This window comes from Orcinus orca, chromosome 12, assembly GCF_937001465.1.
Source record: "Orcinus orca chromosome 12, mOrcOrc1.1, whole genome shotgun sequence".
Taxonomy (NCBI): Eukaryota; Metazoa; Chordata; class Mammalia; order Artiodactyla; family Delphinidae; genus Orcinus; species Orcinus orca.
The window spans coordinates 36,570,864-36,595,225 of NC_064570.1; the positions used below are offsets into that span (position 1 = coordinate 36,570,864).

At 38.3% G+C, this 24,362-nt stretch overlaps 1 protein-coding gene across 3 annotated transcripts in view; it reads right to left on the bottom strand.

Annotated features, from left to right (window-relative positions):
* Positions 1-24,362, bottom strand: part of NKAIN2 (sodium/potassium transporting ATPase interacting 2) — a 980,961-nt gene that overhangs the window by 20,808 nt on the left and 935,791 nt on the right. For all 3 annotated transcript variants that reach the window (XR_007470706.1, XR_004477515.2, XM_049695657.1), the window contains one exon: positions 4,926-4,986. Coding sequence is in view for 1 of the 3 variants with exons in the window: in XM_049695657.1 (XP_049551614.1) it covers positions 4,926-4,986 (61 nt within the window). In the remaining 2 variants the exon portion in view is untranslated. The remainder of the gene's footprint in view (positions 1-4,925; positions 4,987-24,362) is intronic.

A 24,362-nucleotide genomic window follows, 5' to 3' on the forward strand; every position in this document is an offset into this window, starting at 1 on the left:
ATGTGATTGTATTTGGAGATGGGGCCTTTAAAGAGGTAATTAAGGCTAAAGAGGCCATAAGTACGTGGCCCTAATTCAATAAAACTGGTGTCCTTATAAGAAGAGGAAGAGAGACATGGGGGCATGCACAGACAGAGAAAAGGGGGCAAAGTGAGAATTCAGCCTTCTATAAGCCAAGGAGAGAGGCTTTACGAGAAACCAAACCTGCCAACACCTTGATCTTGGACTTCTAGCCCCCAGAACTGTGAGAAAATAAATATGCATTGTTTAAGCCACCCAGTCTGTTATATTTTGTTATTGCACCCCTAGGTGACTGATACATGGGTGCGGAATTGCCCACATCTTCCTATTTGAAATCTTTGCTCCAAGGGTGGTTGTCATCTCCTGATAGGCACAGCAGATGGCAGTGTTGTCCTGTGAGTTTGCACAGCCAGTTGGCCTGTCAGGCTGGGGCTCTGGCTTAGATAAACAGAGGGTCAGAGATGTAAACTTCAAGGCCCAGGGTTTTCACTGGGGAAATTAACAACAACTTTGCATTAAAGTGTCTATATAAGTATTTATAAAACTGGCCTCTAGAAAAGTAAATGAGATACTGTTTAAAAAGAGAAATAAAGAAAAATATCCTAGGCATTTGATGTGCCTGCAGGAACTCCCTCTAGTTCAATGATGATTTATTGCTATTTGTGGAGTCTAAGTTTAACTCTTCGCTCATGGAGCCTGAACCCTCGCCTTAGCTCCCTAGAGTGTGGTGCCTCTGAGGCTCTCTGGCTACACTTGCTGCTGAGCCTCAGATATCAAAAATGGGTACAGAGCCGGTCCGCTTCCTATTGATGTCAAGAATATTTCAGTCTTCCAGGTGCCGTAATTAGGCCCTTATCTCCACAGTCCATTCTCAGCACAGCTACAGAACCCAAACTGTCCTGTGTTCCTTGTGAGGCTCTTAGGAATGGAAACTTAACTAATTTGGCAAGTAGGGAGCTGGCATCTCCTCCTGTACTACACTCCCATCAGGTTGCTTCATTGCAAATCCACAGCAGGTAAGAAGAGTTACACAGAGATCCTTTCCCTGTTTATATATACATTAAACTTTTCCAATCTTTCAGGACTTACTTTCTGAGAGCATTTGTGTGTGTGTGCGTGTGCGTGTGTGTGTGTTTTATTGTACATTCATCAAGCCAAAACATTTTTAAAGGATCAAAATAATTTTCTTTATAATTACTGAAAACTAGATAGAAATTGCAACCTTTTTTACACTTGAGCATTGGAAGTCATGTGTTCTAGGCAGTGCCTGGAGGTAAACATATAGACAGATGATCAAGATAATGATAATGCATGGGAAATATCAATCTAAAGCATTTTACTCAACAAATATTCGTAATTGTCTGTGTGTGAGTGACCACAAGTAAACAGACCTAACTGGACAGAGAACTGGCCCAAATGAGCATCTCCTCCAGGTTGTTTAGTAGTCCCATGAATGTTCATGATAAGCATGAGTCTACTAGGATATAAAAAAAAGGAAAGTAGTTCATATCTTACTCACTGAGCAAAAAGACTAAAATTAGAAAAATTATCTATGATAAGTCTGCTTTTCTTTTAGATTAATAAAGGCAATTAAGGAGTTGTGGTCAAAATACATAAAAAGACATAAGCATTATGGAAAACAGTTTATTAGATGCTTGAAAGATAAGCCTTATCTTCCAAAAGATATTTGTGACTTCACATCCCCTTGGATTTACATGGCTTTGACCAAAACTTGACCTAGGGCAGAATTCCCTAAAATGAGTTCCCTGGAATTATAATTCCCTGGCATATTAAGATTTCTTATGAAAAAAGGTTCCGTGTTCAAATGTTTGGGATATTAACTATACTTTTAGTTTCTGTAAAATGCCCTAACATCTACAGAATGACCACAGGCTGTTCCCAAGTTAAGCCTGGCCCACCCAAAACATCTGGAGACCTTAGATAGCCCCAAACCTTATTCTCTGACACTCACAGTGAACATGAATTTCATGGGGACCTCTTTCAAACTTAGCCAATCCTAAACCCTTTTACCCTGCCTTGCCTGGTCCTTTCCCTGGAAACCACAAAAAAAGCACTTGCTTACAGTTCTGCGTGTGTGTGTCTCTCTCTCTTTCTCCTCCCTCCCTCTCTCTCTCTCTGTCTTTCTCTCTCTCCTCTGTCTCTCTCTCTCTCTGCCTCATGACCCACGATGATGCTTTCCCTGAGTGGCCCTGCATCGCATGCTGTGTTCTCCCTAGGGAACCGTGAATGTAGTGAAACCCTTTTTGGTTTCTCTCTTTGATCGGCTTCTGGCCTCACTGTATCTCATCCAACACAATATGGTTAAAACAAAACTGGATTAGGACAAATTGGACATACTTCTTTATTGCAGTACTCTCAGAGATGTTAATACATACATGTGCATTCTAAATTTTCAGTGTCAAACTTACTTGGCTTTGGAATCTTTTTTGAGCAGTATAGCTTATGGACTAGCATTTCTGGGATCCCGCTTGGGAGGTACTATTCTGGAGAGATACCGATTATCTGTCTAGGAGACTTGGTGTGTCAGTATTTTTCTGAAGATAAAAATGCAGACATCATTGTGAAATAAAATCAAACATTATAGTTCAGAGAAAGCTCAATTCCCATATGAAATTTAGCCTATAGACTCATCAAGGATTTGGCACAAAGACACTGAATGGTTAATAGCTGAATGAACTTACATAGTTTGTGGAGTCCATACATTTTAAAATCCATATATCTTTTACCTTTCCTAATATTTACCCTTCCAACAGAATAAATCTTTTGGGCATAGGACAAGTGCTTACTAGATATCTTCTCATGCATCTTTGTTAAGCACCTCAAACTTAACCTTTCCAAACTGAACCAGTTGCTGCATCCCCATTCTACTTTCCTCAAGTGACATTTTCATCTATCCATTCACTCATATCAGAAATTCAGAAATCTATCAGTCTCTTCTTTACCGCTTACATAGTACCCATCCATAGCCCATTAATCAGTATTATTTTTATGTTTAATAACATATCTATCCTCTCCCTCTCCAACACTGGGCTTAGTCCAGACCCTCATATCTCAGTCATTTTCATGGTGTCCTGATCTGTCTGTCTTTCCTTCATCTCGACCCTCCCATTCAAGTCTCTCCTTCATACTGATACCATTATGTTTTTTCTGAAGTGCATTTCTGATTGTTACTCTCTTTCTATTAGCTGCCAATTGATTGGCCATCATGCTATACAAAATAAAGTCCAGACTCCTTACTCTGTCATAACCGTTTTTCTACTATCTCATCTTTTCCAGTCATCTCTGGGTACCCATCTCTAGCACAGAATATAATTCAGTCATATTAACCTGACTGCTCTGCCCCCAACATGGCAGGCTGTGATATGTCTTGGTTCTTTTTCACCTTTTGCCTGGGATCACCTTACTCTCGTATCAGCTATCCAAATATCTATTTATTTTCCAAGACCAAGCTCAAGAGTGTCCTCCTCTATGAAACCTTTCCTTATTCCTTTCCTAACTCCCCACACTATACACTCTACAGAGCTTTATTATACTTATTTGTTCACATGTTTCTTTCCCCTACAAAATGCTTAATTCCTAGAAGTAAAAGACTGCATATTACTCATCTTTTTTTTTTTTTTAATAAAGTTATTTATTTATTTTTGCTGCGTTGGGTCTTCGTTGCTGCGTGCAGGCTTTCCGTAGTTGTGGCGAGCGGCGGCTACCCTTCATTGTGGTGCGCGGGCTTCTCATTGCAGTGACTTGTTGCAGAGCACGGGCTCTTGGCACGCGGGCTCAGTAGTTGTGGCTTGTGGACTCTAGAGCACAGGCTCAGTAGTTGTGGCACACGGGCTTAGTTGCTCCGCGGCATGTGGGATCTTCCTGGACCAGGGATTGAACCGTGTCCCCTGCCTTGGCAGGCGGATTCTTAACCACTGTGCCACCAGGGAAGTCCCTACTCTTCTTAAAATATCCCCAAACTGACATAGCACTTGATACATTGAGGAGTGTTTTACAAACACTTATTTGTAAAGGACTATCATTTCCTTTTGCAAACAACAATAAAAACTATGCACTGTATATTTCTAATGTTACATTGTGTGTGAGTATGATTGAGAATGTGCCTCCACTAAATGAATCACATGATACAGCCTCCTTCTTTCTAGTATGACTGGAAAGTGAAGAAGAAACACGTATTTCTCTTTGAGTATTTTCCTCGAATCATCCTATTAACAGAGCAGTGGATCCTCATCTTTTCCTCCACTGTCTCAACACCCCAATCATTATGAATATCTTTGGAAACCAAGAAAAATGATTCCCAGCTCTGATTTTTCCTCAGAATAAATATAGCTGTATGGGCAAGTACCCAGAGAGCATTGAAGTACTTTTTCCAATCCTCCTATTTCAGATCCTTAGTGGGCAAGGAAGGAGTGAAACCTTCTACCTGCCAATTTTTAGAAGAGCAGAGGACAATGGAGCCACTTAGAGGCTTGTGAGAGGGTACCTCCATTTAAACTCTGGATCAAGTAGTAGTGCGGAATGCTGAGACTCTGACATAAAGTTCTAGCTATTTGTATCAAATTGTAGGAAAGAATAGGAAACATGAACGTTTGGTTTCATGAAGACAAATTTCTTGAATCAATCTGGAGTCAGTTCTTGTGAGACTTTTTGGAACTATTGCAAATTGTTGATTGTTGGGATTTGTAGTCCTGGGTGAAACTGATTAGTTATCTATATGCTGGATACTTTTATGAAAACCATTTTAGCCTAATGGGTACAAAGGGCTTAGTCCCTATTCTAATGATGTGTTAAGGAATATTGTCTGAGAAGTAGGAAAGCAGGTAAGAGGCAGTAAAGAAGATGCTCTGAACTTGAAAGAAACAGAACAGAGCTTTAATACTTACAGCTGTCCTCTTCTTCAGTTATACATTTCACAACATAACAGGCGTAGATGAACCCTGCCAGCTGAAACAAAACAAAGATGCTTTAGACATGTGGCAAAGGCAACAGTACTGGATCTCACTGGGGGAGCGACTTTTCAAAGGCATGTGGTTTTGACTATATTCAGTGTTCCAAAAGAGTTCATCAGACTGGATTTGGACTCCAGTGTGGATTCTTGATTCATATAATGTGCCTTATAAGTGAATATATTACTCTGTTTTCCTTTGTTCTGCGTTTATGTTTAAGATTTGTTAATTGCCAGGCAATCTACAACAAGTTATTTTAGATCCAGAGGAAAAATACAGGATTATGGCCATTCATCAATGGATTAGCATTTGCATTTGTGCCAGTCAACTTCTAATTCACTTTTCATTAGCCCAGAGCCTAAGATACTAAAATTGGACTCCTGCTGACTATCAGAAAAATGTTCTGAGAGAAAAATATTAAGGAGATTACTTGAAATGTTGCCTCAACACTTTGTAAGTAAGAAAAACTCTTATTTAGACCAGTAACAGGAACCAGGACATACCGAGTATAGTTAAGATGACATGATACAGAGGAGCAACGGGGTGGGTAACTGTAAGGAATATCACAATGCATTTGACTGGGATTGCACACATCAGAGCATCCTTTCTGAAGCATACAACAGAGGTCCCTGTGGTCAGGGAAGTCTTTGCTCACTGAAATAGTATCTGTGAAGGAGCACAGTAAAGCCCTTTGATATATGTCCCCTCAGATGGTGTAGTTTTGTATTCCTTCATATAAGTATAATTATTTAGTCAAATAATGAGCACTGGTATAAGGAAGCAAACTAATTTCCTGATATGTGGAAAATTTTTTTTCCAAAACAATCCAGTTTGGAGGAATCCTTAAAGGCATGTCCTCAGGACAGTGATGAAAATTCTTCACGGTGACATTTCAGACAGGCACTGATCCTACTGAGTATTTGGCATCGGGGAAGGGAACCTTGGGAAAAAGGCTACAGTCTTCAATCAGGAAGCTAAGGTACAGGGCAAAAAGTTGCTGCTGTGATAAACCTAATGAATTTGTTTTCCATTAGCTGACAGATTGCAGTATTTCTGGAAGATGTGAGTGGAACATTTTAAGTCAGAGGGTACACTGATAGGTATTTAATGAGAAGAACTATTTGGAGACAGAGGTCTGGTTAAAAGGAACTTTAGAAAATCTTTAATTTTAGTTTGAGAAAGAAAGCACGTTCTGGCAGATTCTGTTCTTTTCCAAAGAGATCTGGCATGAGATAAAACAGTGGTTTTCCTGGCACAGAAACAGTGACCCTGCTTAAGAGAGAGCAATGAATGAGAAAGCAGACTTATGCAAAATATTCTCCACAAGCTTTTGTTTTCAGATCCTGGATGAGAGGGACAGTGGACCCGCTGCCCTCCCACCCCCAAGTGTAGTATCTGAACCACTACACATAGTAACAGAGAGCTAGATAACATACCACTGATGCTACATTAGCACTTAGGTTTTTAAAAGTATGTTAGAAAAGTCATCAAATAAGGATTTTTCTCTTTGAAGTATATGTTGCTATTGGCAATAAAATTGTGATAGTAAGAACAGTCTCCTTATATAATGGAATCATCAGGTTACTGTTTTTATGGGACTTATTTTTAGAATACAGGGTACTATTAAAAACCAGTGTATCCTATTTGGCTTTAGCAAAGATATTGATTTGACCAAACAAAATCACACAGTGATTTGAGCATTTTCACAGATAATGGAGAAGCAGATTAACACTTCTTAATCTTTTATCCACCAGGGCCCATGAAAATGCCTGTATCACTGAGTGACCTAGTCCCATGCGTACTCTGTCATGGGTGCTGGATCCGACTGTGGCGGGGTAAAGAGGCTATGGGTTTGGTTAAATCCCCTGGGTACTGCCTGTATCTCCCCTTCTTCCTCCACAGGAAGGCCTTACCATTGTGGCTAAATGCCATAGATTTATCAGTAGTTTATCTCTTCTTTTCAGTTTAAAATACTTACTACTTGAATTATCTACAAAGCAACTTTTTTCTTAATCACAAACTTTTCTCTTGATTTTCACTCATCACTTAATTACTTTTAAATGAAAATCTAGGTAAAGAACATTGATAAATTCTGAGATTCAGGGCCAGTGAGTTTAAACTTCTCATTAAAGTGTCACTAGAATCTAGATTACTAACTGTACTCCCAGAATGCAGCCAAGGCACTGTATTTTGCTTACCAGTGATCTTTTAATTGTATTCGGTTGCATTCTTTAACTATCAGGGGAGTGACTTTGATATAAAAGTAAATCCTGCTGCATTTCATTACAAAAACTTGCTGATTAAGAGAACTTCACCTTTTAAATTGGTCACCTCTAAATACAAATGGAAATTGGTTTCTCCCAAATTAATAAAGATTCATAAACCTCTGTTACCTTTCAATTTTCCTACACCAAATACATTTCTAATTTAATTTTTACTCCCTCACAGCAACTTATAAATTTACCTACAGAAAAGCAGTTTCAATGAATTTCTTACAGCTCTGAATACTTCCTATAACATGCAACTCTGCTAACTGCTGCCCGGGCCACAAAGATGAACCAAGCCAGGGTTTCCCAACCTCGGCACCACTGACATTTTGGGTTGAGTAACTCTTTTTTGTGGGCTCTGTTATGCATTATAGGATGTATAACTACTAACATCCTATGATCGAGACAGTTGATAATTGAGATAATCCAAAATGTCTCCAGACATTGCCATACATCCCTTCAAAGGCAAAACTGCCCCTCGTTTAGAGCCACTGTTTAGACACAGTCTAAAGGATTTTTGCAGTCTTGTAGCAGGGGTACACATATGATTGTACTTCAAAGTAGACTAAGATAAGTGCCAGGAGGAAGGAAGAAAATTGATTGTCTCCTAACTGACAAACGGTAAACTGGGTGATTTCACGCGTTAGCTCATTAATCCTCACAGCTACCTTTATATGTATTTTTGCAGAGGAGAAGTAAAATGGGCCTTGCTTTTTCTGAGCGAGTTCATCAAGTGGGGAAGTTATAGACTGTGTTCAAGGAAGAGCCAGTCCTTCCATCTGATGAGAGTTTGTGACCTCATATTAGAGCAACGGAAATAAAAGCTGTGAAGACAGATTAGGGCTTTAACCAGAGGGCTTTGAGTATGTATCAAATTGCAATTCAAACTATGTAATTTTCTATGCAGTACACTTAAGGAGCACCCCATCTTCTACTGAAGAAGTATAAAATTTTTCACAAAATACATATTCTTCCTAATGTGATATATAGTCCCTGTCTAGCCTCATTTCCCACCACTCCTTGTCTCAGAATTTATGCCAGTATTAAGCTGTTGGTAGTTTGCAGACATATATCAGGTGGTTGCCCTCTGTTCTTTAACTCTTTAACCCCTTCTGCCAACAAAGTATGCGAATGCCCTACATCTCCTCCTCCCTTCCTTCCTTGCTCAGCTCTCCACCTTTGAGTAGTTCTAACTCATCCTTTAAGACTGAGTTAAAGTGTTGCCTTCCCAAAGAACTGGCAATCCATTCCCAGGGTAGGTTGTAGGTTGGCATTTTGGAGATAGATCTCGAGAGATGGGGGTGTAAGGCTTTGAGAGGGTAATGGGAAAGGTGAGAACATCTTCCAAGCAGAGCTCAGGCAACCTATGGGAAGATGTGGATTATGTTCAGAGAGGAGCAAGAGGCCCTGTTTCAGAGGAGTTTGGGCAATGTGAAGGGGTGTAATGGTTCCCAAAGTAGGAAACAGTGACCTACATGGTCATAGTGGATATGAATACCTGGAATGAAAATAAAATTATTTTATTCTGTTCCTTATTTAAAGATGGCTCAGAGTAACAATGAAAGATACCAGTGGTATTATACTAGGCAAACATATAATTATCCACTTGTAACAAACCAAAATATTACAGTTGTCTCAGTCTTTGGCATTCAAAGCAGAGCTAAGCCTAAATCTTTTAATTTTTATTCATCTTTTCACCTTGATACATCTAATATGATTTATTCACTTCTAATTCACCTGATAGGGAATTATATATCATCTTGATATCATTACTGGCTGAAAGGAAATGATATTTTCTCTCTATAACTAAATCAGATTAAAATTCTTTTTTGTATCTACAAACCAAATTATGACTGTATATCCCAGAAATTCACTTAGAAGCTAATAGATAAGAGGAAACTGAAGCCTTTTGGTAAGTATTTAAAAAGATTTAATTGTAATAATTGAAAATGTAATAGCCTTAGTGTTTAAAATACTATCTTCTGGACTTTTTTTCAGGAAGTTGGAGTAGACATACTTTTCCCTAACCCTCCCACTAAATACTTCTGAAAACCCTAGACATTATATATATAAAACACACATAGGAAGACTCTGAAAGATGGAAAGAAGGTAGACTGGCTAGGAATCTTGGGACCCAAAGAAGGACATGGGAGTGAGTTTCCTATTTTTCTTTTGTCTCATATATACCATACTTGGGGCTGAAGAAGCCCATGACACAGAAATGCCAATAGGCACAGATAAAAGAGCCTCAACAAAAGCTTGCTCTCGCTAACCAAAGGACCAGGAAAGGGACAGCCTAACAAGACAGAAAAACAATTTAAGACAATAATAGCCCTCTTTAGCCAATGCCACAGAAAAAACTGTAACCCCACTCCCCAGCCACAGCAACAAAGAAGAGGGAGCCAGGTCTTCCCTCCTGGTCAGGCTGTGGTGTCTGAGAAGTGAGGCAGGGAGCCTGGACTTTCATTCCTGCCAGGAAGGAGGAAGTCCCCCTCTGTAGTGTCTGTAGAGACCCCCAAAGGGAATCTAGACTTCTGGCCTCACTCTGTAGTAAGAAGGCACCCCTCCCTTCCCAACTGGGTGGTGTCAGAGGAGGCTTAGTGGAGAATCAGGACTTTCACCAATGACCAGCAGTAATGAGGTCAATGCCCTGCCCCTGTGGTGTTAGATGAAGCCAGCTGGGAGCAGTAACAAGGCACTGCTACCCCTCCTAGCCTTCCCTGGTACCCTGGTACCTTGGTACCCTGGAGGTACCAGTGAAGGCTGAGTAGAGAGCAGGAACTTCCACTGTCTCCAAGCCTTAATGAGAAGCCCTTCCTCTCTTGAGTATCAATAGAGTCTGAGTGGGGAATCTGGACTTCTAACCCCTGCTCGGAAGTAATGAGTCAGTGTCTCTCCTTCCCCTGCCAAAGGAGCGCCAGAGAAAGCCAGCTAAACAGAAGATTTAAGGAAGATATAGAGTCTCATAATATAATACCCAAAGTGTCCATGTTTCAATTTAAAATTCCTCGCTGTATCAATAAGGATAAAGTTTTCAACATGAATGAAAACAGACAACCAATGGAAGCTAACACAGAGCTGGATGACAGATGTTAGAATTATCTGGCAAACATTTTAGAGTAAAAAGAAATGCTTCAGCAAGAAGTTATGAACACACTTGAAATGAATGAAAAAAAAGTGTCATCAAAGAAATAGAAGATATAAAGAAGAACCAGACTGAAAATTTAGAACTGAAAAAAAAAATTCAGTAACCAAAATTAAAAAAACTCAATTGCAGAATGGAGGAGACAGGACTGAATCAGTGAACTTGAAGATAGAACAATAGGAATTACCCAATATACACGAGGAAAAAAAGTAGACTAAAAAAGAAAATGAACAGAGCCTCATACAGCCATAGGACTATAATAAGACATCTAACATTTGTGTCATTGGAGTCCTGAAAGGAAAGGAAAAAAAGAGCAGTACTGAAAAAGTACTCGAAGAAATAGTGACTGCAAATTTTCCAAATTTGACTTATGTATTCAAGAGGCTGATTGAAGCCCAAACAGGAAAAACCCAAAGAAATTCATACCAAGATTCACGATGGTCAAAATTTAGAAGACCAACTACAAAAATCTTGGAAGAAAAAAGACAGAAATATTTATGTATAGCCACTCTGGAAGAGTTTGAAGTTTTCTTAGAAAAACTAAACTCACAACTGCAATATAACCCAGCAACACACTCCTGGCCATTTATGCCAGAGAAAGGAAGATGTGTTCGCACAAAAACCTGTACACTAAAGCATATAGCAGCTTTATCCATAATAGCCCCAAACGGGATACAATCCAGATGTCCTTCATTGAGTGAGCTGCTCAACCAACTGGCATATCCGTATTATGGAATACTACTCAGCAGTACAAGAAAGGGACTAGTGATACACGCAACGACTTGTATAAATTTCCATAGAATTATGCTGAGTGAAAAAAGCCAATTCCCGAAGGTTGTATACTGTATGATTCCATTTAAATAACATTCTTGACATGACAAAACTAGAGAAATGGAGAACAGATTACTGGTTGCCAGGACTAGGGAAGGTGGGGTGTCACAGGGAAGTGGATGTGGCAACACAAAGGATTCTTGACTGCACCACTGTCAGCATCCTAATGGTGATATTGTACTATAGTTCTGCAAGATGTTACCATTGGGCAAAACGGGATAAAGGGTACACAAGATCTCTCTGTATTATTTCATACAATTGCATTATGTATTTCACAATTATTTTCTATGTATTTCTATAATTATTTCACAATAAAAAGATGAATTTAAAAATACTACATTTAGGCAACTGTCATTTATGTTAAAAGACCTTTTTGTATTGTTATTATAATTTCTAAATTTGCAAATATATTTAAACAAGGTGGATGTACTTGTTTTCTTAAGTACAAAGACACATTTTAATTCTGAGCCCTTAGATCAACAGAGAAGTTCACAATAGTTTTTTATGCTGATACAATATAGAATTATTATTCAATGCTCCTTTTTTGACTAGGGTGGAGATGGGGGTAGCAAACACTATTTTTTTTATCTGCAAATGTCTCATTCTCAAATAGATTTGTTCTGTGTTTCATTTAAATCATCTATTTTTGTTCTGAATTCATAATTCAGATGTTATAAGCCCATGCTTTTTATAATATGAATTTGAACAGAAGGATATTATATGCTCACAAGATATACTTTTAAGTTGCAAATGATTTTACTTGCTCTTTTGCATCTTATTCCATTTACGTATTTGAAGATTGCTTTAGCAAAATATTCTAATATGATTATATCAGTGTTATTAATGAAGGTCTTTTATATGAAATATTTTTTATGTAGACTGGTATATCATTTCAGTTGTCCACCAGGTGATTCTTATCCTAAACTATTCCAATGGCTGGGCTATTAAGGAGCATGTTGCAAATTTTCTTTGCTATGAATAATCCAGGTGCAGTTATCAATCTACAATAACTCATGGAGGATTGCCTTTAGGGCTGTTGTGAACTTTCACAGCCTACTGAGTCAGAAAAGCTTTTCAGAGGATCAGAAACGTATCTTAATACCAGCCTTTAGGTATTGTGTCGCATCACCAAGCATGACCGTATTAAACACTTTTTAAAAGATTAAATAAAGGTAGACGTACATGCAAACTTGCCTTATCTTCTTAAGGCTGGGAAATGGACTGAACTGCATGCCAATGCTGGCTTAACCAATAATTCCCGTTCTAAATTGGCCTCTGGAGACTGGTAGATTTCTTAGGCCAACCTTACCAAAGAGTTACCCGGGTTCAAATGAGTCTAATGTATTAGTAAAGCTGGAAGAGCAGGAGATACTCAGGCAGCATAAAAGATGACTAATAAAATTCAAATGTCATCATGGTTAATGCCTCATTCAGAGTTTAAATATCCCATTAGTTTTAAAAACTGTACTGAGAGCAGTGGTTCAACCATTCTATACATCTGCCGTTTAGGAGGTGATCAAATAAATGGCTGATCTAGTGCAATAGAACTGCCACAAGATACCTTTAGTTTTTGAGACAGGACCCATAATAGGAGTTTGTAACCAAAATTGTTCATTGAAAATAACTGGCATTATGTTATACACCTAAAGCGAATACAATGTTATATGTCAATTATATCGCAATTAAAAAAAAAATGCAAAAAAGAAATGCAAAAAGCAACCTGTCAACAACACGCTACTATTTTGGTAATAAAACTAAGTTTGATAATAAAACTAAGATTGTATACATGTCACAGGTAATAGGGACGCTGATTTATTTATAGTGAAGCACTTGAGAAAGAGAAGTGCTACAATGTTCTGTAAAATGTAAACAATCAATACTGTCCAGTAGCAACTTTGAACAAAGTAAGTACATGATTCTTTTGTGAGCAAATGGTACAAATAGCGTAATTTTTGCTCAGAGATAATAGGGATCCTAAAGCAAAAGTAGTTGTACAAGTAAGACATGCAAAAATAAATTAGCCCATCTCAGGTATGTCGACATCAACAGACAGGGTTAAAAGAGTTCAGTGTGTTTCATTGGAGGAAGTGTGCTGTTCTAGAGATGACAGTGAGATACAAGGCTAGATTCTTCTGAAGAGACTAGGAGAATTGTACTGCAATACTAGTTGCAAAAATGACCTGTGTTTTTAAAAAAGGTGCTAAAACTATATTAACATTTCTCCCTTTTTCAGAGGTGCTAGATCAGAAGATAAGGAAAATTTGGAATATATAACATACTTGGTGCTTCAGCACATATCACACCATGATATTTCAAGAAATCATGAATAAGATGACATTGTAAGAATATGTATATGTAAATGTATAGTATGTGCGTGGAGACTATGCACTGGATCTGTATCTGGTTAAAGACTTAGACTCTGAAAAGAGCCACAGTGAAGAGATCAGTTTAGAACTGGAGGGCAGAGCATGCTTCAGGTATCTCACCCTAAGTCCTGTTCTGCATGTCATTTTAAAATTCTTGAGAAAGAACAACAATGGTCTGATGATCAAATTCTGTAACTATACGGAGGATGCCTAAACTAGCAGTGTGGTCCTTGGCTAGCTGAAGAGAATTACTGTGTGTAGCACAAGGGAGGTGAATAGCCCCACTTCCTTCTGGTCTCATCAGTCAAAATACTGACAGTGTTCAATGCTGGTACCACAGTTGAAGAGAGATACTCAGCAGAATTGTAACCACACTGTGAAGGGAGATGGAGAAATGAGATAGGATGAGTGAACTTCCCAGCTCATAGAAAGTTCTTTACAAACATGGTGAGGATGGTGATGATGATGATAGAGAATTTCCCATGCAGATTGATGGTTGACTACTTCCTGGGAACATCACTGAAAACCCCATGACCTCTGTGATCACTTCCCTTCAGAGATTTAAAAAATAAGTAATGAGTAAATTATCATTGTTTAGAAATAAAAGTTGGAAATAGTAAGTCCATTCATATGTTTTCTGTATAAATAATATTTCTGTATAATTTCTGTATAGTTAACATTTAGCAAGGAGCAAAGTGAACACATCTACCCATGTTAGTTTAGTAAATATTCTGTTTTTCCATGTTAAAGTAACTGGTGAAATATAGCAGGCCATTTAATATTTGGGTGATGGTGAAAAAGACATTGTCTTTGGTCTCTAGATTCTGTCTGGTCCACATTTCTAGGGGAATCTAGGATCCTTAGAATAATACTGCTGCACATGTGTGGGCACAAGGCCTCTGTTTAGGCAGAAGTCATTCCTTTCAATAGGATACTAAGTAGATTAGACTCCACTAGAGACCTTTCTGGAATTGACCAGTTATCATCTTCCAGACTAGAAGTTGATTTGCATTTAAGTGTTTCTTTACAGAAACAGGAGCTGACTCAAGAAATACAGCTGGGACTCGTAAGTCTCACTGGGCAAACTACAAGTCAGATATCAAACTCCTTGCTGGCTCTGTCGATGCCAGCTGGAATGTCCCCATGGCTTAGAGGCATATGCTGTCCTCTCACAGCCCGGAATTTTAGTCCAGGCTGACTGGTTACGTGGTGGGAGGTGTAAGAGAGTTAATGTTATTCAACTTTGATGAACCTTCATGAGGTGTTTCTTCTTTTGGCAAATAATGAGGATCAGAAAAAGTGTTAAATGACAAGCTCATCATTATAAAAAAATTATTGGGCTTCTCTGGTGGCGCAGTGGTTGAGAGTCCGTCTGCCGATTCAGGGGACACGGGTTCGTGCCCCGGTCCGGGAAGATCCCACATGCCGCGGAGCGGCTGGGTCCGTGAGCCATGGCCGCTGAGCTTGCGCATGCGGAGCCTGTGCTCCGCAACGGGAGAGGCCACAACTCCCGTTGTGGGAGGCCCGCGTACAGCAAAAAAAAAAAAAAAAAAAAAAAATGATGTCAACAAGAATAGTGCTCTCACTGTAGTAAAAAAGATAAAAAAAACCCAAAAACTAAAAAGGAGACATCGGCATACCAGCTAGAGAGAAGAGTTGCTTCAAAATGTTACAGTAAACCTTACTATTAAGGTTTTGAAAATATAGTTAAATAGGAAGCTTAGAGTAATCAGTCCCTTTACCATGACATCTGTGGGAATAAGCTTTACGCTCTATGAAAAGGTATTTTGTGTAGCATTCAGTGAAGCTTGCTTCTGAAGCAAAGTACTTTCTGTAACATGTGGCAGAGGAAGATGAATGGGAATGAAGGTACTAACAGGAAAAGAACTCCCAAGGGGAATAAGATGTAGATTGTGGAAGACACAAATTTGAAGACCAGTTTCTTCCCAAAGCAATTTTAAAAAGCACAAAACTGAATTAAAGTGTCATTTAAAAGACCCGTCAGCTCTATCCATGTGCAGCAGGGTAATCTAGTTGGACTGAATAACTTTGGAGTCAGAACTTGGCTATGATTGGTATTCTTCACTGTTCCTCTCTTCCTTTCTACCTGAGTTACCTTCTTTTCAACCTAAATCCTACATTATCTTCTTTCTACATAACACACAGCCAATATGAGGGTGAAAGATACAGGTCAAGGACTTCAGAATAAAAGGATTTCATTAATTAATGGTAACACAATTGTTACCACTTGGGAATATATAAACTAGGAAAAACTGCAACTGTATTTGTGTGTTTTACTTTTTCATTTTTCAGTGTTTAAACTTCAAACAACCAATCATCTAACGAACCCCTCACGTCCTGGGAGGTAGAAAAGGAAAGACTAGTGATTACTGTTCAAGGTAATAGCTAGCATTGTTGAAGTGTTCACTATATTCTGGGCATATGTTCACATCTTTACGGCTATTGTTCTATCTATTCTTTCCAGAACCAAGGAGAGATTTTCCATATTACCCATGATTTACAAATGAGAAAGCTGAGGCTTGAGGGAATTAAGTGATGCTCCAAGATTAAGAGATAGTAAGAACTTGAATCCGGTTCTACAAACCTGAAATACTATGTTTTTCACTTTTACATGGTATTGTTAACTTATCCAACTGGCAAAACTGACTACTGTCGCATGAGGGAACATAAGATTGTAAAACTCTGAGTGAATTCATATTCAGAAAGAAAAATCCTAAAATTAAGTTCACCAACTTTTCCAAGTTGAAATTGGAATATAGAGGATAATATTGAGCTTTGGATTAGCAGAGGTTGGAAATCAGCAAGAAAAAAACTGGCTCAGCTATCAGACAAACCATGGAGGAGTTTAATGCCACTTGTGGGGAGCCTGGGGTGTGTAGAAGAACTGGAATGTTCCTCTCACCCATTTAATTACCATTTCAGTTCTCTTTCAGTGATTCCAACTCATCATGATTTTATAGTCCTCCTCTGAATTGTTTATATATGCCTCTACACACCAGAGTGGGCTTCTTATATTAGAATATATTGGTGAGCACCTAATTACCATCAGTTTACTGTTGGTGAGCAAGGCAAGCCTCACATTAGGTGGATGGTCATAGGGGCGGTGTGGTTCCAAGAGCCTGAAAATCTAATCAATGGCTCTCCTTGCTCATATGATAAAGAATTGATACCAAAGCATTCAGGAACATGTGTGATTTGGCCCAAGGTTATCCTTCCAGCCCCAACTCTTGTGGCTCCCCTTTAGTCTTCCATATTAAATCTCCAGGTAGTTACCCCCATATATATGACATACTGTTGGATACCTTCATGCTTTTGAATATGGCATTCTCCTATCCAACAAATAAAATTGAATACCATATAGTGAGTGCCTACATGCAGCATGGGCTACTTCAAGACTACTTTTCAGGGAAGTGTTTCCCAAATGTCAAAAGGCACAGATAGGTACTCTCTGCTCTGTACTCATATAGCACCCTGTTAAAATACCTATATTATACAACTTAATTAATATTATCGGAATTCTTTTTTGGCCTATTAACTCTTAAACTCAGCTATGAGGATTCTCAAGACTCCCCATGAATATTTCTGTGATCCCAGAAAGATCCCTCTTGCCCCTGTCTTGTCACCATTCCTCCCATTCCCACCCCACCCACCAGGCAACCAGTGTTTGGAAGTCAGTAACCATATAATAATTTTGCTGGGTCTTGACTTCATATAAATAGAATCATAATGATTTGTGTGTGGCTTCTTCCACTGAGCATACTATTTTTGGGATTAATCCAAGGTATTGCATGTATCAGTAATTTAATCTGTTTTATTTTCAACCAGCATTCCGTTGTATGAATATTCATATATCGGTTAATTTTGCTACATAGCAAACCACCCCAAAATTTAGGGTTTGAAAAAAACATTCATTTTTTGCTCATTGTCCTGTGGTTTGGCAATTTGGGTTGAGTTCAGATGGGCAGTTCTTTTGCTAGACTTGGTTGCTTGTTAATCATCTAGGCGGCTCTTTTCCTTGGGGTTGGCTGATTGTTAGTTGAGGTGATAAGGACAAATGTACCACATGTTTGTAGTCTCACATATTTAGTCATCTGTCAGGGAAATCTGGCTTGTTCAAACTGATGTGGCAGATTCCCAGAGCAGTAATAGTAGGCTGAACTTTTCAAGTCCCTATATTATTTTTGCTATCATCCCAGTGTCAAAATGAATGGGTTACCATTACAGCAAAAATCTCCCATGATACCACAATTTACTTATCAATTAACCTGTTGAAGGAAATTAGGGTTGCCTCCATGTTTGGGGCACTATGATTAAAGCTGCCCTAAACATTTTCTACAGATCTTTTTGTGAACATACATTTTCTTTTATCTTAAAGAAATACCTACTAGTGGAATTGCTGGGTCATTGCAGGGTAGGAACCTGGCTGAATGGAAGTGGTCTGGGCCTCTGGAAACAATTAGCAGGGAGAATAAACAGTGGTTTCTTCAAGAATATAGATCGCTAGTATCCAACTTTTATCTTTATTTTTTGGCATGTTTGTACAATGTGATCATCTTCCCAGTATCTCATTATACCCTAAACTTCAGTAAAGTTTCGCTATGCGTTCTTACATTAGCAGTCCTTTGGGGAACTAAAGGAATCAAGATAACAATGTACAAAGATGAGATGTAAGGAGACAATTGAGAATCCAGTTAAAAGAGTGGAGTTAGGGGTATCAAGAAGGGCCCTAAGATTCTCCCAGTGATACTGCAGAATACATTGTGTATGGGATGGGAATTTGGACTATTTTTTAATCCCAGAGAACAAGCCGATCACAGTAGATGGAAGGCTTTCACTGGCAAATGAATAAGCATAATGCCTAGCACTTAGTAAGCTCTCAAAGATTAACTAGTTTCTATTTCCATCTAGTTCCAATCTTGTATCTTGGACTAATTTGAATAATTATACTTTAGGATTTCCTGATTAAATAGTGACAGGAAGTTATGTTTCATATAGTTTACAGGTCAATGTGAAGATAAATGAAGTCACAATTATGAATGTACTTTGAGCTCTTAGGAGAAATACCCTATGATTTAATCATTCACATCATCTCTAATTGTTCATCAGACTCAGATTCTATTCAACCATCCTCCTCGAGAAGGAAGGAGGTCTTTTTATTTCTTTTTTGTTCCCAGACGTATTGATTGTCTCAAGTGGTTTCTGTTTCTGCTCCCCACCTTTTCTAACTGTAAGGAAGTTGAGAACTGTCATCTAATTTAGAGACTTTTATGGAAACACCTTTTAAAATTGAAGTTTAGACATACGGATTAGAATTGTTTCTCTTATCTCCCCAAATTTTAAAAGTCCTTTAAAAGGTATTTACTTATTCTTTATTAGTAAATATCATTCATATTTCTGAGCTCTAAATCTTCCTATATTTATATTAAACTAATTCTATTTGGATTACGAGTTCTTATTTTCTCCCTCTATTATATCATTAAAGCTTTCTCATTATACACTTGTCAAAAAATATCAGAGAGAGTACAACATTGATAACTCCATTAAAGAAACAATAGGGAAGAGAAAACAAAAGAGGAGAAAAAAGAGGATTTGATAAGTTTGTAAAGATACGAGGAAAAAAAAAAACTGCTGAGAATGGCCCCCATGCTGGGATTTTTAAAAAATTCATTATTTAGAAATTATGACCCAGATGTTGTAAGAACCATGTTTTTTTTTCTTTAATTCAGCATATTCGTATTTAAACTGACTTGTAGTTTTTTGCCCCTAATCTGGGAAAATATATTTTTCATTCCATTATATTATTTATTATATTTGAACATACACAAAGGAGCATGCTCTTCATAGCCACAGCGTCAGCTCAGAGAGAGAAAGAGCAGTCTGCTTTCTTCCTATCTTTAAAGGTGCTATCATTATCAGTGTTCTCCCAGAAAAGTGAGGCTTGATGACTACCTTCTCGTTTTACCTTAAAGACTTCAAAATTGTTGAAACCTCATTACTGAATGTTACTGCTGTGCACGCGTGTATGAGTGCCTGTGTGCGTGTGTATATGAATGTCTGAGGAGACATTCTGAGGAGGGTCTGAGGAGAGCAAGAAATGGTAAGCCATGGCATTCTGTTGATTTTCATGGTCTTTTATGAAGGTTGACTGAGTTCTAAAATTAGTCTCCATCTGCTTCTGCAGATCAATTTTCTAAAATTCAGACAGTTAGAGATGTTTTTCTACACCTAATTTCCCCCCTCCAATTCTTATGTCCCCATCTAGAATTTGTTTGTGACTAAGTGTAATTCCTTCTAAATACCTTTGTTCAGATAGCTGATTTCAACTATTTGTACCTTCACTATCCCAGTGGTATACCATACTCAGTCTTTACACCTTCCTGAAAAGCAGGTAGACTTTGCTGTTCCTCGTCTCTGATGAACATATTCAATCTGAGGGTATTAGTAAATGCTAAAATTAACATTTTATTATGTTCATACACAAACTCTTTTACTCCTCACAATCTTCTTATGAGGTAGGTATAATTATTACACTCCCTTTGTAGGTGAATAATTTGGGTTATAGAGAAGTTAAATGACTTTTTGAAGTCACCTGCTGTCAAGCCATAGGGCTGGGATTCTAATCCAAGCTGGCTAGCTCCAGAATGCATGCTTTTAACCACTATTCTATGCTGCCATTCCAACCTAGGACACTAAAGACTGCATTCTCCTTGGCACTTTGCCTTTTTAGAATAGCCATTTCATGAACTAAAATTTGTCCCTTGAAATGCAGCTGGTTAGGAAAGTAAGCACAAGTAAGTATCAAAAAGCATAACTTTCTTTCTGGCCTTTAACATTATTTATTTATTAAAAACTTGAATTAAAGGGAATACATTTTCTTATTTAAATCCTTAGGCAATTAAAAAAATCTGATCACACGGTAATATATTTCCTTGATTACATCTTATTTTGCAGAGGTAAAAATTTCAGGCTCAAATCAACTATTTCTGTTTCTTAGTCACAATTAATAGGCCGAACATCTAAGCCTCTAATCTAAGTTTCATATGTACATGTAAGATGAAATAAACTATGATGAAGATGAAATATAGACACCCAGCAGTAGAAAAAAGGAAACTTAAATTTTCTAAAAGGTAAAGTAACTGAGAAAAAAATACTGGGCACAAACATACATGAATAATTGTTAATATAGAGTTCCTATGGTTTGAAGTTTGGGACTCTGTCATTGGAGAAATTCTTTTTAAAAACACAGTTTTATCTATTAGAAAATAAGGTATAATAGAAAGATGTTTAAAAAAATTACATTGTATAATAACACAGTTCAGGCTTTATTAAAGCAGAAGTGCAAAGAAATACGAGGCTATCGTAGGAATAAAATGCACAGCCACACCCACAGGAGCTTATACTATTTGGAAGGCAAGGGAAACAGACACACACATACAGACACACACACACATCACACACTACTTGAAAGGTAGAAAAAAGGACTGGAGGGATGGTGTACTTTTCCACTGCCTTTCTGTGGCTATGATTTCTTTTCCTACTCTAAGGGGGTGTATTGAGTGATTGGAGGGTGGATGAAGAAGAGAGGTAAAACAGTCTACTTCCTGTTCTCAGTTCTTCTAGCCTAGAATTGCAGCTCTGTTTCAAACTCAATAATGTCTCAAGTATGGTGTGTCCGGTAAAAATCGAGTATAGTGTGCAGTAAACCCCAGGACACTGGCATTCAGAAAAAATCCAATGCTATACTATTGGGTAGAAATATAAAGTCCATAGTTTTGCAAATATTTCTGTGGAGGCTTAATGAACAATGAAGGAAAAGTTAGGTTTAATCATTTCTCACAGGGTGGTCTGATTGTGAACAGAGATCTCTGTGCGTTGTCTCAGAACAAAAATTCCCCCAAACCAAACTGCAAATGGACTCAGGAGGATGAGATTTGATTTTCTTTCCTGCCAGAGATGCCAGCGTTAGTCAAAAGGAGCAGAGTATTGAAGCTGGCACAGCAAGTGGGGCACTTTCATGTTGGTTACTGAATCTTCCCAGGCTGGACCACTTCAGATTTCTTTTTTGGTCCTCTTGGCCTTGACTCTTTGGATACTCTCAGTATTTCAGCAGCTTGACCTTTCTAAGAGAACAGAAATGTTCAGGATAGTAAAAGGAAAAAAAATCTTTATTTCAGTTAAACCAGTGTCAAGAGTGTTCTGAAGCTGCCCATTGCAATAACCTTGACTGATACAGCTTGGTTTCTCACAGTGTTATCTTAGCTAAGATGGTAAGATGCTCAAGATGAATGAATGATTGAAGCTATGAGCACTTTCCCACTTCAGAGAGAATATCTGTTTATATTCACATGGAATGATAATACATTTTTCATGATAAATTGCAAAGTTCTACCTGTAAACAACTGTATCCTATTCAAAGAGTTTTTTGGGGGGCGGGGAACAAAATGGGATTAAACAAACAAAATTAACGTATTGTTTCCTGGGTGGTCAAAGTTTCTTAAATACTTTAGAACTTGAATATATTGTTTGGAGATGAGCTCAATTTATAATGTAGGTTCTTTTAAAAAAAATCTGTATCAATTTCTTATTTAAGCTATTAATCCAATGGGTGAAAAATAGAAGTTCCTTTGAGGAGATGAAAGGCTGGCTTCATACCAAGAAAGCTGCAAAAGAAGGTTCAGGGTGACTTGGCCCAATTAGTCTCCTGGAAAATTGGCAGATGCAGAACTCACTTCTGAGTTCCATTTTTGCCTGTCTCAAGAACTGTCAAATACTTGCTCTCGCCTTTACGGCTCAATCCATTGAATACTTAATATTCCCAAATCCTGCAGTTAAAAGAGATGAAGCAGTTTCTCTTCATGGAAGTGAAAAGTGCTCAAATCACTTGCTTATAAAATATAGACTGAGTCCTTTCCACATGCTCTGCCCAAGTGTAGTGGGAGTATTAAGAATGAGAGATCAGGAAATGAAAATTTACTGTTCCGTCAAGAGTTGGGAAATTTACTTTTTAAAATAATCATCAAATTCCTTGACAGAATTTCTGGAGCTCTGTACTTTTCTTTCCAACTGCACCCCAGGCATCTCTCCTTCGGTGTCCTAGTAGACCCTGCAAACTTTCCATGCCCCAAACTAAATTCCTGCTCTTCTCTCTAATACCTGAGTTTACCCACAGTCTTTCTGTTTCAGGAGATGACAATGCCATCCTTTTACACGTTAAATCCCAAAGCCAGTGGAGACCTCCTGGACTCTTCTGTCACACAATAGAACAAATCTGTTAGGAAATACTGTAGGATTTGCCTCTAAAGAATATCTAGAATCTGATCACTTTTAACCTCTGTTGTCTCCCAGCTCCAAGTTGCCATTTCTCTCACCTGGATTGCTGTAATAGTCTCCTAATTCATCTCCCCACTTCCACTCATAATTTACTTGCAACATAGCAGCCAGTGTGACCACTTAAGAATGTAAGTCAGATCATGTCCCTTCTTTGACCAAAACCCTCCCTGGCTCTCCAGTTTGCTCAGAGTAAAGGCCAAAGTCATTACAGTAGGGCCCAAATGTGGCATAATCCTTTCCGCGTTACCTCTCTGATCTGATCCTTTCCTCTTCCTCCCCTTGCTCACTGTTCTCTTGCCACCATGAACTTTCTTGCTATTACTTGAGTAAACAGGCCAATTGTAGCCTTTAGGCATTGGAGATTCTCTCTGTACCTCTTGCAAGTTTTGTTCAGATATCACCTTCTCAATGTTACCTTTTGATCTTGACTGTCTATTTTAAATTGCACCTTCCTTGGCACTCTCAATACCTCTAACCCTGCTCCGTTTTTTCCAGAGTAATTTCATCTGATACATGGACAAGTCCTTTGTATTCCATTTCTAAAGTTATTTGTGTGGTTGACCTGGGTTATTTTGTCACTAATGATCTAGGTAGAAGTTGCTGGGTCTGGTTCCTCTTGGTGAAACTGAATGTAAGTTGTAAGTTGGTCCTGGTATCCTACTTTGAGAAAATTCCGCAAAATTTCTTCCATATTCAGGTTTACCTCCATCCCTATCCATCCTGAAAGCCTATGATCCCATTTCTAAGGGTGGAGTCTTCATCCTCTGGGCCATAGTTGATCCCTTCACTATGGTTTAGATGCTGCATCCTCCTGCTTCCTTCCTTCATCACCTACTTTACCTCCACCTCTACCCTTAAATGTTCCCACTCTACTGTTTTTTTTCCTCTCAGGAAAAAGCCACTGAAATTATAAAAAGCCTCCCATTGACCTATGTCTTTCTGTCTATCTCTCCTTCCCATATGCAACCAGGTTTTGAAGGATTATTCTATACTTGCTCTTCATGTCTTTCATCCCACAACCCAGAGAAATCAGGCTTGCATCTTCTCCTCTACAGTAAAACTCTTCTCACTAAGATGATATCCAATGACTTTTCAGGATCCTAAGTCCATGGACAATATTTAATATTTGTCATGGACAAATTATGATTACTCAACTTGACTTCAGTTCCAATACCACTGAAAAACGCCAGTGTCTTGAAAATCTCACATCCTTTCACCTTAGTGACAGTAGTCTCTTCCCGTTTTTCTCCCATCTATTGATAAACTTCTGTCTCCTTTCTGGGTTCTTTTTCTTTCAACAGAACATTAGGTAAATATGATTCCAAAGTTGCCTTCTGGGCCTTCTTTGCTTCTCACTTCACACACTTCTGTAATCACTCTCACAACGTGTACTGTCTGTGGACTCTGGATATAA